Raw genomic sequence first — 14,526 nt, 5'->3', positions numbered from 1 at the left:
CACAAGGTCATAGTGAAGATCAGCACAATTTAACATGACTTTCTAATAAAAAATATAAGAATTTATTGAAACAATTCCCATTTCAGTGAGCCTTAAGCAAAATTTTAGTCTGATGTGACATGGCTGAATTTTAGTTTGGTAGTTGTAATTTTATTTTATGCCATTTATTGTAAGCTACCTTGAGTGCATGTTGAAAAGTTGGGGGAATAAGCAAGAGTTAATAAAATGCTTTCTAATAATTTCTAAGAACAAATTGGCTAGCCATTAGGCTGCTACTTTGCATGGAAATATAATGGGAATGTATTCATGATTACAATAATATGGGAAGGAGGATTTAATAAAGTATGCAGCCAAAACCCAATTTACATTCTTAAATAAAATTTGAAGTTGAAATTCTCATGAGCATAGCACAATTTGCCTTCGTATCTAACCCTGATGATGTCATTCTGTTTTCTGTTGTTTGTTTCCCAGATGACTGTCAGATTTCCAAGTTTCCATATAAACTGGTTATTTAAAAAGAAGACAACTGAGGCCAAATGTTAAACTGTAAATAGCAAACTGCCCTGACCTGGATAGCCCCAGGCTAGCCTGATCTTGTCAGATCTCAGAAGCTAAGCAGGGTCACCCTGATTAGTGTTTGGATGGGCAACCTCCAAGGAACGCCAGAGACTGGCAATGGCAAACCACCTCTGAACGTCTCTTGCCTTGAAAACCCTAAGGGGTCACCATAAGTCAGCTATGATTTGATGACACACACAAAAAATAGCAAAGTGGGTGGAGTCATTTTGGTCAGAGCTGATGGGTGTGGGGGGGGGGGAGAGAAGTGCCCTTGGAGTACTTTCTCTTGCAACATTTTTGCAGCCTCAGTTTGCTCTCTGGAGCTATTTCTCCAGAGGAGAAAGTATGTATGGTGTCCGTATCCCCTACAGGTCAAATAACATCTCCAAGAGAATGACAGATTACATAAATGGTGTGTATTTTTGTATGTGTGTGAGTGAGAGAGAATTAACTTCTTCATACTATTTTTTAAATCAAAATTGGGACCTCTACCTCCAAACAGCTGTTATTTGAAGTTTTTTAAAAGTTGATGTACCATTAATGGATCTTCTGTCATCATAATGGAGTATCTTTCCTGCAAAGAAAAGCTACAGAGTCTGGGGCTTTTCAATTTAAATAAAAGACAACTAAAGGGATATGATGTAAGTTTATACAATTATGAATGAGGATGGAAAAGCAGATAGAGAGAACTTCCTTTCCTCTAAAGCTAGAACTTGAGGATACCCAATGACGTTAACAGCCAAGAGATTAAATTATGGGCTCTGACCCGAATAGCCAAAGCTAGCCTGATCTCGTCAGATCTCAGAAGCTAAGCAGGGTCGACCCTGGAAAGTATTTGGATGGGAGACCTTTAAGGAATACCAGGGTCGTGATGCAGAGGCAGGCAATGGCAAACCACCTCTGAATGTCGCTTGCCTTGAAAAGCCCACCAGTGGTTGCCATAAGTCAACCACTGTGACTTGATGGCAAAAAAAAGTTAAATTGTGGAATTAACTGCCCATGGATATAATGATGGACACTAAAACAAATAACTTTAGAAGGAGTTTTAGACAGTTTAATGGAGGATTTGTCCGTAGCACTAAACCTGTGAATATCAGGAGTAGGTGGCACCATCAGAGGGAGGCCTTGCCCTCTTTGCTCTATTTGGTGGCGCTCCGGGCAGCTGGCTGGTTGCTGTGTAAAACAACCTGCTGGACTAAGTCGACCATTGGTCTGATTTACCAGGGCACCTCTTGTGCATTTTAGTTTAATCTGACCCTGAGTCAAACAACTTAAATATAGTATCAAATATAGTATCTACTTGCAGAAGGGTTTCTAGCAGAAAAGGATGTTTCCTTTGGCCAGAGGAAGGCATGGTGGAATGATAGGATACAACCCAGTGAAAAGTGTTCATGATTAATTTGTTTAGTGATAGAATCACTGAATTGATAAGACTAAGCTATGGAGTGTTTCTGTGGGGAGAAGGATTTCCACTTGCAGAGCATAACTTTCTCACCTCCCACTGCAACCCAGAATCCACCCTGAAATGCTGCTCCTGGGGGTGGGGAATAGGGGATTCCAGAAACTCCTTGGAGGGATTTGGGGCTGCAGTGGGAGAGGGAAGATGAGAAAACTGCACTCAGCAGGAAGCAATCCTTCTGCCAACAAAAATGTTCCACTGGATCCAAGCCTATATGTCTAATGTGTCTATTGTTTATTTTTGAAAAGTTTATAGAATCACAGTTTCCTCCCACTTTGCCCTCCCTCAGCAGCCATTTTGACCCTGGGAAGTTAATTCCTAGGGTTACAAGAAGTTTATTCCTTGGGCTGCAGTGGAGAGAGGGAACGGGGTGAAATCACCCCCTTCACGTCTGTCAGATGATTTTGCCCACTTTATGTCCCCCATGTTAAAAAACACATTTCTAGACTTCATTGTTGCAGTTTTGTCTACAGAGTGACCTTAGCTTTTCAAGTAATGTTTCTCAAATGCAGCAATAGTGAATTGCTCAAAAAATACTTTGCTTGCCTAGTTTTTATGGGTAGGGAAGGTTTTTGTGTACAAACAAGAGAGATTTATATGGCCATAGTTGTTAGAGGTTAAGAGATAGCTGCAGTAATAGATAAGTTGGAGGGGTTTATTCTAGGTACCTGTTCTTGGAGGTTTAGAAGGCAGAGAGAAGAATAAAAAAGATGTAAGGGTGGTTGAAGAAGTCTGGAAAAGTAGCTATGAGGTTAATTTGAGCAAGTAGATGACAATGTTGTCAGATAATATGATTAAGAAAAGGAAGAGAAGGGCAGAAACATGAGTGCTTAACCATTCAGTCTTAAGTGTAGTTATACCCCTCTATGCCTTTTGACTTCAGTGGACTTAGTAGGGTATAAGGATTACACTGTCAGTCTTGGGCATCTAGAGCTTAAGATGACAATGAGACAGCCAAGTAAATATCAGTTGGAGATATGGAGCTGAGTGAAGGGGGGGAAGGGCATGGAATACGGAGAGATAGCTGTCTGTCATCAACCTCTATGTGAGACATATGGCATTTTACTAGGTCTTTGAGGAAAAGCAAATGTAGAGAAAATGGGAGGAATCACAAATAGAACTATGAGGAACACCAAAGGTTAAGGGGAATGATGAGTAGCAGATAGTAACTGTGGAAATGCTGAACAAGCTATTTGACAGGTAGGAGGAGAGCTATCTGATAAAAGTAAGAGGAATCAAGGCCTGGAGGTAGTCAAGGGGGTCATTTGATTCAAAGGCGGCAGAGATGTCAAGAGGAATGAGGACAGAGTAAAGACTTTTAGAATTGGTAGTGAAGAGATTGCTGTGGAAAGTTGCAGGTAAGATGTTTCCACACAGAGATATTCACAGTATTGCTAAAAAAGCCTAAAATTAACATCCTGGGCTAATGGGTTTTTCAGTTTGTTGTCATAAATGAGTTTGATAGAAATTGTGCTGCTTGGCACCTGTCATGCACTTCCTAAGAAGGAGTGGTGTTGTCTAATCCTGTAGAATTAACAATCAATTTACTACTAACTATTAATTTACTTCATCTGTGAAGATTATTTTAAAATATGAACTTGTGATATTCTCAAAGCCAAGAAAAGTAACTTCTGTAAAAATATCTTTTATTTTTCTTGTCTCTATATAGGTTACAATTCCCAGACCATCTATGGCCTCCACACAGTCTGCTTCTGAGAGTTTTCATTATGGCCAGCAGCTAGAGAAGAGGGATCGAGATACCCAGCCTTTGGAGCATACTGTTGAACTTCCTTCTCCTAAGGAGAATTTAGCTGGCTTGGTGGTAGCAAATGATGTGTTAACTCTTAGTGGCATTAGAACAGATTTAGTACTCAAGTTAGACCATAACTTACAGGATCAGGAAGGGCATATTGGAGAAGGTAGTGGAACCCAAGATCATAGCCAAAAGGACCTTCTTGAACAGTGTGTGAAGAGGCAAGGAGAGAGAGAGCTCACAAATCTCTTTGAAGAAGCAGAAAACAGTAATCTTCCTGAAACTTGTGAAGATAGCATTGAAGTACAAAGGACAGGACCTGTTGCTCCAGGAAACAATGAATCTGTGCTGGATGGACTGCAGGCTGCTACAGAACCTGAAGAGCAGAGGCCAGTAACTTCCTGCCTATTGCAAAATCATGATGCAAAACAGGATGTATTGAAGCAGTCAGTAGGTGAAACATCAGATGTTTCTTTATCAAGAAGTACTGACCCATTTCTTCACAGACAGGAAAGCCAAGTAATTCCAATGCAAGAAAATGGTCTCCATGATGATGGTGATATCAGTCATGCTGAAAAACTGCAATGCCAGCAGGGAAACCTCACTACTTTTTTACATCAAGAGGACAAAGGAGAGCAAAATGTTCTAAGAAATGGAGAACTGTTCCACTGTGTTGCAGAGAATGAGAATTCTCATCAGTCCAAAAAGGAATTAGTTAGGACACCATTTGTAGCTAGACAGAGTCGCATTCCAGTTTTAGCACAAGAGATAGACTCCTCATCGGAGTCCTCTTCACCTGTTTCAGCAAAGGAGAAACTACTTCTAAAAAAGGCTCATCAGACAGACTTGGTTAGACTTCTTGTAGAAAAAAGACAGCTGAAATCTTTCCTTGGTGACCTCTCAAGTGCCTCTGACAAGTCACTGAAGGAAAAAGCAGCCACTTCTCCTTTACCTCTTTCAGAAGATGTTTTGTCCTCCTTCTCCAAGCTGACATTGGATGCTCATTTGCACAGTCAAGTGGAAGAAAGCTTGTTGTCATCAAGCAGTCCTCAGTCCAGAAAGAGCAAAATTCCAAGACCTGTATCTTTGACTACCACAGATCATGTTAGCAATTCAAACTCAGCTCAGTTTTTTCCTCGGCCACCACCAGGAAGACCCCCAACAAGGCCTGGAGTAGAAGCCAGGTAATAATTTTTAGAGAACAAACCCCCATTCTAAAAATAAATTTGAGACGTTTTGAAAAGAATTATGATACCATGTAGATTTTTTCTTGTTTTCAGTATCCGTAATTTATGTGCATGTGTACACATGCGCACTTACACTCACACACACTTGCACATTCTTCCACGTTTAAATTTCAAAAATGCTTTGACTGAACAAGAATATGAGCTATTTATGGGATCAAAACTTTAAACAATAGCACTACTATACACATACTTACCAGGGGAGTGATTCTTGTTGAAGTTGGTAGGACTGTATAAACACACTTAAGGTTGCACTGGACATTTCTAAAATATTTGGTTCAAGATTTAAGCAACCTTACAGTACCAACCTAAGCAGAGTTTATGATGACACTGATAGATTCAAATCTAGTTGTCTGAATGGGATACAAAAAGTAAAAATTAAAGATGCCAAGAATTATTCATAGGAACAGCCAGTAAACTGTAGTTTACTGACTTGATCTATCTGCTGAGCCTCTTCCATGTGCTATAGTTGTCATGATTTGCAGTGGCAGCCGGGAATGTAAGTACAATTTTTTGGTCAAATTGGTGCCAGGTTTGTGGAATACAGGTATAGTTTCAATTCAAGCTATACTGCACCATGTGTCTTTTAATATTGAAATTGGAGGGAAATCTGTTTGCATTTTTTTCATGGCTTTCAAAAATAATCAATAGAATTAGTAGCTTATATGTTAGAGCTAGGCCTTTCCATACCTTAGAATCTCTAAGGTATTCCATGAGAGCCAGTGTGGTGTAGTGGTTAAGAACAGTGGTTTGGAGCGGTGGAGTCTGATCTGGAGAACCGGGTTTGATTCCCCACTCCTCCACATGAGCAGCGGAGGCTAATCTGGTGAACTGGATTTGTTTCCTCACTCCTACACACGAAGCCAGCTGGGTGACCTTGGGCAAGTCACCCTCTCTCAGCCTCACCTACCTAACAGGGAGTCTGTTGTGGGGAGTGGAAGGGAAAGTGATTGTAAGCTGGTTTGATTCTCCCTTAAGTGGCAGAGAAAGTCAGCATATAAAAACCAACTCCTCCTCCTCTCTCATAAACTTACAGCTAGACCAGCCTGTTGAGCTATAGATGTATCCATAATAAATGGCATAGGGGTGTAGAGTAAAGAAGTAAAGGTATACAAATGACGAATGAGGATAGATAATTGTTTTTCAGAGATCTGAAGATGGGATGTTATAGCCTTGGCTGCCTGTGCCACATACATCTCTTAGTATGTTTATAAATATTTTTTACTCCAGGCAACAGTAGCTCTATCATGCTGCATTCAAGTGTCAGAAAAATAGTTTGGATGTATGTTGAACTAGGATTGCCAGGTCCCTCTTCACCACCGGTGGGAGATTTTTGGGGCAGAGCCTGATGAGGGCAGGGTTGGTGGGGGGGAGTTCAATGCCATAGAGTCCAGTTGCCAAAGTGGCCGTTTTCTCCAGGTGAACTGATCTCTATTGGTTGGAGTTCAGTTGTAATAGCGGGAGATCTCCAGCTAGTACCTGGAGGCTAGCAACCCTAATGGTGAACATAGGCAACAGGTAATGTCACCATCCAAGAAACACTTCCCAAGATATTCAGCCAGTGACGACTTGTTGTCCTATATAGCATTCTGGATCATCCCAAGTTTTATCTCAACATTTGTTAGAATTAGAAAGTTGCTTTTAGAATGGCTAATTGAATACTATATACCAAATTCTGCACGTTGATGTAGGTGGAATAATTCCTGAATATAGTTCATTATTTATTTGTACTATAATACCATGTTACTGAAGGGCAGGATGTAGAAGTAACACATTTCTATTTCTTTCAAGGTTGCGCAGATACAAAGTGCTAGGAAGCAGCAGCTCAGATTCAGACCTGATCTCTCGTCTGGCTCAAATCCTTCAGAATGGATCTCAAAAACCAAGGAGCTCTTCCCAGTGTAAAAGTCCAGGATCTCCGCATAGCCCCAAAACGCCGCCCAAAAGCCCAGTCATCCCCAGACGCAGTCCCAGTGCCTCTCCTAGGAGCTCTTCTTTGCCCCGTACTGCCAGTTCCTCACCGTCCAGGAGTGGGCGGCCTCACCATGACCAGAGGAGTTCATCCCCACATCTTGGAAGGAGTAAATCGCCTCCCAGCCTGTCAGGCTCTTCGTCATCCAGGAGATCCTGCCAACAAGAGCACTGCTACAACAAAACTAACAAGAATGGCCTGAAAGGTTCTAGTGGCTCCTGCCACCATTCCTCTAACATTAAATCGCCCACAGGGAAGAACAAATCTGTCAGTAAACTTAGCAGATAGGAACTGAGTTTTGTCTGGTGTCAAAGCCCCCTTTCTTAATCTGATGCATGTTGTGTCTGTGTTCGGTGTATTTAAACAAAGAAAAAGTCTTCAAAATCAGTGTTCATCCTGACTTTCAAAGAAAAGCAACTCTGTGATAAATTATTTATAAGGCCCACTTGGTATGTGAGTGGCCAGGCAACAAGCAGATCAGGGAAGTTTAAAGGGCAGGGATGGAGTATCCAGATTGTCCAAGATGTGTGAAACATTCACAACAAATATTGTCCCTGAGGTGAGTGTTTTTGTTTTTTAAATAAGATTTTATTTTATTTTATTGCTTATTAACTGTACACAGCCTGATTATTTAAGGCTTTTTCTCAAGGAATGTTACAAAACCTGAAACAATTAAGTTTCACCATGACGCCATTACATCTGAGGTACTACTCAGCTGTGTGTTTGTAGTTTTTAAAAAGCACATTATTTGGAACAGCAATATTCTTAGATGTCTGTATTTTTAATGTTGGGCTTCATACATCTGTTTCCATGTTGCTTTTATGTTCTGTCATGGTTTATGTTTTCCTCGTTTTTTAAAGCAAACAATTAAACAAAACAAATCCCATGACTTTTATTATAACATACTTGACATGGGTTACAACTCTGGGCACAGTTAATGCATATACATTCATTTAAACCAATGGATTTAAAACTTATTTAAGTACACACAGGACTGCAAGCATCAGTGTTAAGATTTTCTGCAAAGGATTTTGTGTACTCATATTTACTGGCCCATAATCTGTTAACTGCTGTTCAGACCCAGAACTTAAGACAGCTTGATTATTTGTCTACATGTTAGTTGCCGGAGCCATGGGCATTTTTCTCCATGGTTCTGCCATATAATAAATAATGGGGATAATGGTCACAGCTTGAGTTGAAGAAGAAAAAGAGGAGAGCTTAAACCCTGAAGCAATTCTACAGGTGCAACATTTGTTAGAGAGTACAAAACCTTTTTAGGGTACGAAGGAGAGGCATTGCTAAAGCTGACCAGAATTTACTAATCAGGGACAAATCCATTTACCTTATTCGTAACTCCCTTCTTCAATGTAATAGTGCTGAAGCAGAGTAGAAATGTTTACACACTTGGACTGTTTACTTGAGAATTTAAATCTAGGAGTTTTAACCTGCTTTAAGATGACTACACAGCTTGTACATGATTAGGAAGTCAGAATTCCTTTTTTTCAGAATCTGGGAGAGAATATTTGATGGTAAAATTTATAAGGCAAGTGGTGGGACTGTTTGTCATAGGTCAGTGTCTCTAAACCTGTATTGTAGTGAAAGAATGCATGTACCTGCCCCTTCCCCTAGTTTGCACATACGGCTACTGAGTGTCTGACCAAGCTGCCGCACATGTTCATTTGGAGGCTCGTAGCCAATTTTGCTCTGGTTTTCCTACAATATAGGTATGTGTATCCCTACCCACAAGTATGGTTGCATTTAGGGACATAATAATGTGGACTCTTGTTTTAGAGTTGTCTTCCACTACCCAAAAATATCTGAATAAGGCCAATGGCTGGTAGGTTTCACAAAATATACTTAGACTTAATTATATAATTTTTAGAGGAACAACTCCCTTTGCTACATCCATAAATGGACAATTGACTGGAGGAATTAAAAAAAGGAATACTTTAAAATGGATACAGCCACCTTCCTGAATGGGGACTTGTTTTATGGGATAGTGGCCTGTATCCAGCCACACATTCCAGAGACAGGGGCACTTAAATTTTCTTAAGAGAGGATAGTGATTTCTGGTAATTTTTGCCCTCCCACTGCAAGCTTTTTCTTAGTCCTCTGTTCTGTTCCTGATGCTTTGCCGACCCCTTAGGAATAAAATGGGTTGGGGAGAAGATCAGTGGGCTGCAGAGGTATAGAAATTGCAGTCCCCAGCAAGGAAACTCAAGCACTTCTAAGTCTTTATAACTGCATGGTTTGATACAGGCCCCTGAATAGGGGGCAAGGCGAGAGGAATTTTGGTAATTGCTGATCTGCTTGTTATAGTTCTGTGCCTGTAGCTAGCATACTTTTAAATAATTAACTGTTTTATTTAAACTTTATTTGCTGCCAAAATAGTATCTTTGGATAGAAAAGGGAATACTTTTTCTCGAAGCGAATGCATTTCTAATGCTGCATTGAAGCTGCACTGAATTTCACCTGTTCTGTCAGAATGTGTTGAAAATTTTTACTCTTAAATGTGTATATTGTTTCCCATAAGTAATGTAGCACAGTGTGGAACCTTAGCTGCATTCAGGTTTCAAACACTACAGAGGAATGCAATAGGGAGAGCATACCTGCTGTTTCTCAAACTGTATGAGTTAAAAGATCTATTCTGTTGTATTATATTGTATAATAGGTGCTATACTAATAATTGCATGTTCTCATGGTAAATTATATATTATAAATATTTATAAATATATATACATATGCTTCTATATACTTCCTTACTGTTTCTCATTTTCCATTTTAATGCTATGAACCACAAACAATGCAGTACTTTCTCATTTGCGTGCCTGAATGTAGCCTTGCAGCTCCCATTTCCTGGCATGCACAAAGCTGAATACTCTTCATGTCAGAGTTCAGGATTGAAAGGTGGTAATTGCTCTGCAGGTGTTTTGTATCAGCTTTGTTGCTGTATTTGTAACATTTGGAATGAAATGCAAGGCATCTGACAAACGGCGCCTTTGATTGCCAGATAGGATGTGTGACCATGATTCTATCTTTTCATCTTGCCTCACATCCTTCCATCCCATAAAGAGAAACGTTCAGGTTCAATTGTTCTTTGTAACACTGGACAGTGACAAATGCCTAATGGATTAATATGATCCGGGGGGGGGGGGGGAACTAAACAGCTGCTAGGAAGGGTAGAAGGCTTTTCATTCAAGGGGGAAGGAGTGTGATTTCATCAGAGTTCCCCACCCCTTTTCAGTCCACCAACCATATCCCGTGCCATTCCTTCTTTATATGTATTAAAATACCTATGTCCTGCATTTACCCCTTCATAAGGGGCTGAAAGTCTCCTGATCCTCTGGGTTAGCTTTTGGGAGGGTGCCAAGGACTACAGAAGGAAGGGAGAGGGGCCCAAAGAAATTTATGTTTTCTCTTTTACCCTTGCCTTGGTCAATTCTCCCTTTTCCATTGATTTCTAAAGATCACTTACTGGGGTCCCTTGGAGTCTCTTGGGGACAGTGTGTTTTTAACAATTATATCTTATGAAAACCTATTGGGTTTTTCAGCTCAGCCATCCTCTTGAGGCATGTTCTTCATGTATTGCCAGACATATAAGGATACGTGTACCTAAACAAGTTATCCCAACATCATCTTACTGAAACAAATCAACTTGAACCACTCTACTTTCCATGTCCCTTTTGAAATGGTACATGAGATTCCTGGGAATATTTTGTTGTGAAGTCAAGAATATCTACTTCAGTCAAACGTATAGTGGACAAATATTTCCCTAGGAAGTATGTACATATGAAATGCCTACCCCTGATGAGAACTGAGGTAGGAATATTCCATCCTTATTTGATATTTCCCTGGGGCATGACATGGCATTGATTTACCCAGGTCCTGCAGTCCTTTTCAGAAAATTGATCAAACTTTTCCTTTACTTATGTCCAATTTAAACCATTTGAAATATTTACAGTCTTGATATTTTTACACTGAACCCAGGGGGTGATGCTTACACAAGAGTCCCTTGTATGAACATGTCAAGAGTATCAGTATTTAAGAACATGCATGTACGGAGATGAATAGCCCCAAAGATTTATTTTCCTGCTTTCCTGTTAAAGACCAATGAATATCTATCCTATGCATTGACTTTAAAAGAATGTTGTAGAAAATATTGTTGTTCATATTGTATGTGTACTCTAAATTAGTGTTCCAACAATATTATTTTGAAATATGTTTGTATTTCTTTCCAAACTGTAAAAGTGCAGGCCAGACTAGATGGTAATTGTGGAAGGCAAGAGATGAGGCTTGTGTATTTTAATGCAGTGGTTGTTAAAATTGTTTTTTTATTGTGTTATTTTGCCAAACACTGCTCTAATAGTGATTAAAAAGCCATTGGTTTACTAATGAAGCTTTAAAGTAACATAGTGGACCCTCCCTATCAACCCCCTATCTTAAGCTGTGGTTTTGTTTCTCCATTTCTTTCACTGGTTTCTACATAACTTTTCCCACTGCAGGAAGTAACCTGAAAGGTATAGTGAATTAAACTTGATTATAACAACTTTAGCTACATAGGAGCGAGACCCTGGTCAAACAATTGAAACAATAACTTCATGGAATTAATTGTAATTATTGATGTACTTTGGCTTGAAAATAAATCTCAAATTTAAATTTAGAAAGATAATACCATAATGAATAGGCATGAATGTGATTGTATCTGAAAAATGGAAACTTGCTTTCCTCCTCTACTGAGCTAGGGTGAGCAACAGTTGCATAATTTAGTTCTTAATAACAATTGCATAATTCTTTCTGAACAGATTTTTCCCCCATGCAAAAGGGCATTTAGCCAGTGATACCCTATAGGAACACTTCAACTATTTTTAAATATAACCTCATATTTATTTCTGAGAGAATTCTACAGAACAAATAATGATGAGGGTTACAGATGCTTAGGTTCTTTCAGTTGTCACAACTGTGCTGTAGAACTCAGTGGTTTTATTGGGGTCTCACTTTATCGTAGGAGTTTGTATGGTTCTTGCCAAACTGTTCTTTATAGGATTTTTTGCACAGTTTTAAAGAGTGTAAATTTGGGGGGCTATATATTATGGTTCACAAATTTAACAATAGCATTGATGATAATTGCCTGTAAGAATCTATGATTCTGCAATCTCAGCTCTTATCTTCTTGAATACCATCATATTTTGAAATGACTGGCAGAATGCTAGCCCACGACACTGGCTCCTGTATCATGTAAAGGCTGTAAGGTAACCTGCCAGCAATGTAACTTAGCCATGGGGGAAGACAGTGCAGCTAGAAATTATACTATTTGTCACAGCTTTTGCATGGGTGACAATAACCTTTGTATTCTGATGATGCTCATGCAGTCTATGGAAAGGGAAACCAAGAGGCTTTAAATCTGTATTTGAGAACTATAACAGGAAAACATGAACCAATGAATTTGCCATTTTACTCCCTACTCTTACAATTTGGAAGTGTATAATTAATGGGCAAATATTCACACTAAATTTTATAATTCCTTTACCCATTGGTCTCCTTTTTGTTTGAAACCAAGAAAGAAGTGGTGCTTCTATAATGCTGAATGGCAGTGAACTCTGTCCTGAAACAAGTACAAGCAATACATTCTCTGGATGCCAGTGGTAATCCTCCTTTAAATCTGGATAGCTGATGCTTCACAATACATTGTAATTCTTTCTGGAAAACAAAGAACACTAATTCTGATAACATAGGCATCAGAATATAGATATATGCCAGTAATTTTTTTTAACATTCTGAGTTAAGTGTAATATGATAACTGTACCTGCAGTTTTAAATCTCCCTTTAATTTTACAAAATATTGTTTGCACATTTTCTTTTATTTGTTGAAAATGAATTATTTGAAAGGAAATTTCTGGCAAAGGTGAAGGATGAAATGATCTTGCTGCTTTTATAGGCTCAATACTGCAAAGTAAAGAAGAGTCCATGCCTTCCTATTGACATCAGTGAGAAATAAAGGTGGAGCACATTTTGCAGACATGAGCGCACATGTTACATGCTACTTTCCAAAACCAATATGCTGCTATTTCATTTTCTATAGATATTCTAATTTTGTATTTGAGTTAAGGGAAGCCCAATCTTCCAGGTCAATTGGCACAGAACTCCCCCTACCATCCTTGCACAGAGGATAGTTGTAATGACTTCCCAAAAGTTTCTTTCATTTACCTGGAAAAATGGTAAGAGGATCCAACAAAATGCCTACTCCTTTGCAGCATAAAAAGTATCTAAGACTATGAGGATGTGTTTGGAGGTATACATCGGTAGGTTGAGAGAGCTGTGGTGCATAAGCATCTTTCCCCCTGATTCATTGGTGTACTGTGATTTGGAAAATAGGGCTATAAAAGCTGTAATAGTTGACTGATAATCTTTCAGTTGTTTAAAGACTTCCCACAGTTCTCTGAATTTATGATATGGTGCCTAATCCCTTCTGTTGTTTCAAAATAAAAGGTGAGGAAATGGCAAAGAAGGGGAACATTATTCTTTTGGTTCTTGCTTGTGCTGCCTGCTCTTTTTGCCAACCAGTTAGTTGTGTATGTTAAAAAGTTAGTGGGTTGAGTAGGTTTGGGCCTTAAACTGGGTGTTTGATGCTATTGTTTGTGTGTGTGTGCATACTAATGATCCATTGAAAAGTGTATTGGGGGAGACACACATAAACAGAAGTATGTGTATTACACACAACTTTCTCCAAATTTCTGGTCTTCCGCGGCAGAGGAATCCTCACAATCCTACAAAAATAGTCTTTAGTAAATAAACAGTAAAGACCAAATTCCATGAGAAATTGGTGATGAGATCGCTTACCATTTAATTTTTATTTATAAGCAACTGCAGTGTGTTCTCAAATTGGACTGACACAATGGCATTGGGGACCGAGGTTGTGGCTGACAGCTCCCACCTGATCTGTTCTCCCAATCTAAATTGCCCCCCACTCAGCTGCTGTTTGCTTTGCTGAGGAAAACATAAGAGTATCAGGGTAATTTGTATTGGGAAAGCAGCATCAGAGGAGGACTAACCCCCTTTGTTCCCAGCACCATCATTTCAGTTTGAAACCCTCTACCCAGCTTCTACATAAAAATTAAAACAGTGAGATCCAATTGCAGATTTCTTGCACTGAATGTAGTTTGGCATTGAAACTGAAAGGGAACAACACAAATTATGTGGTCTTAGACAAACCTGTTGCCTATACAGTATTCATTCATATAATTATAACCACAGCAGGCTGTGTGTATATAGACATTTATTGTGTGTAGGTCTTGGCTTTTTTGTTTATTTAGTGAATGCTATTTTTCACTTTTTACAATGGTTTTGATCTGTGTTCTTTCTAGTAACAAAGTGTCTGATAAAAATAATAATACCCAACACCTAGTGCTAGAAAATCTTGCAGTATAGCTTCTGCTACTTAGGCTAGCTTTTTATTAAGCTCTTCTCAGCTTGCTTGTAAAGAGACTTTTCCCCTTTCTGCAATAATTGGACATAAGCAAATTTTTAAAAAATACTGTGATAG

The 14,526-nt window shown here is 39.2% G+C and overlaps 1 protein-coding gene across 2 annotated transcripts in view; it reads left to right on the top strand.

The window, feature by feature from the left end:
- The window catches only part of TTBK2 (tau tubulin kinase 2), a 59,900-nt gene extending 52,383 nt beyond the window's left edge, over window positions 1-7,517 (top strand). For both annotated transcript variants that reach the window (XM_056851563.1, XM_056851562.1), the window contains 2 exons: window positions 3,687-4,954; window positions 6,806-7,517. In XM_056851563.1, the coding sequence (XP_056707541.1) occupies window positions 3,687-4,954; window positions 6,806-7,274 (1,737 nt within the window). In that variant the 3' untranslated portion in view covers window positions 7,275-7,517. The remainder of the gene's footprint in view (window positions 1-3,686; window positions 4,955-6,805) is intronic.
- Window positions 7,518-14,526: the final 7,009 nt, after the last annotated feature.

Source organism: Euleptes europaea, chromosome 6, assembly GCF_029931775.1.
Source record: "Euleptes europaea isolate rEulEur1 chromosome 6, rEulEur1.hap1, whole genome shotgun sequence".
In the NCBI taxonomy this organism is placed as follows: Eukaryota; Metazoa; Chordata; class Lepidosauria; order Squamata; family Sphaerodactylidae; genus Euleptes; species Euleptes europaea.
Note: the sequence above shows the minus strand (reverse complement) of the source record. Positions and strands in the feature narration are given on the sequence as shown.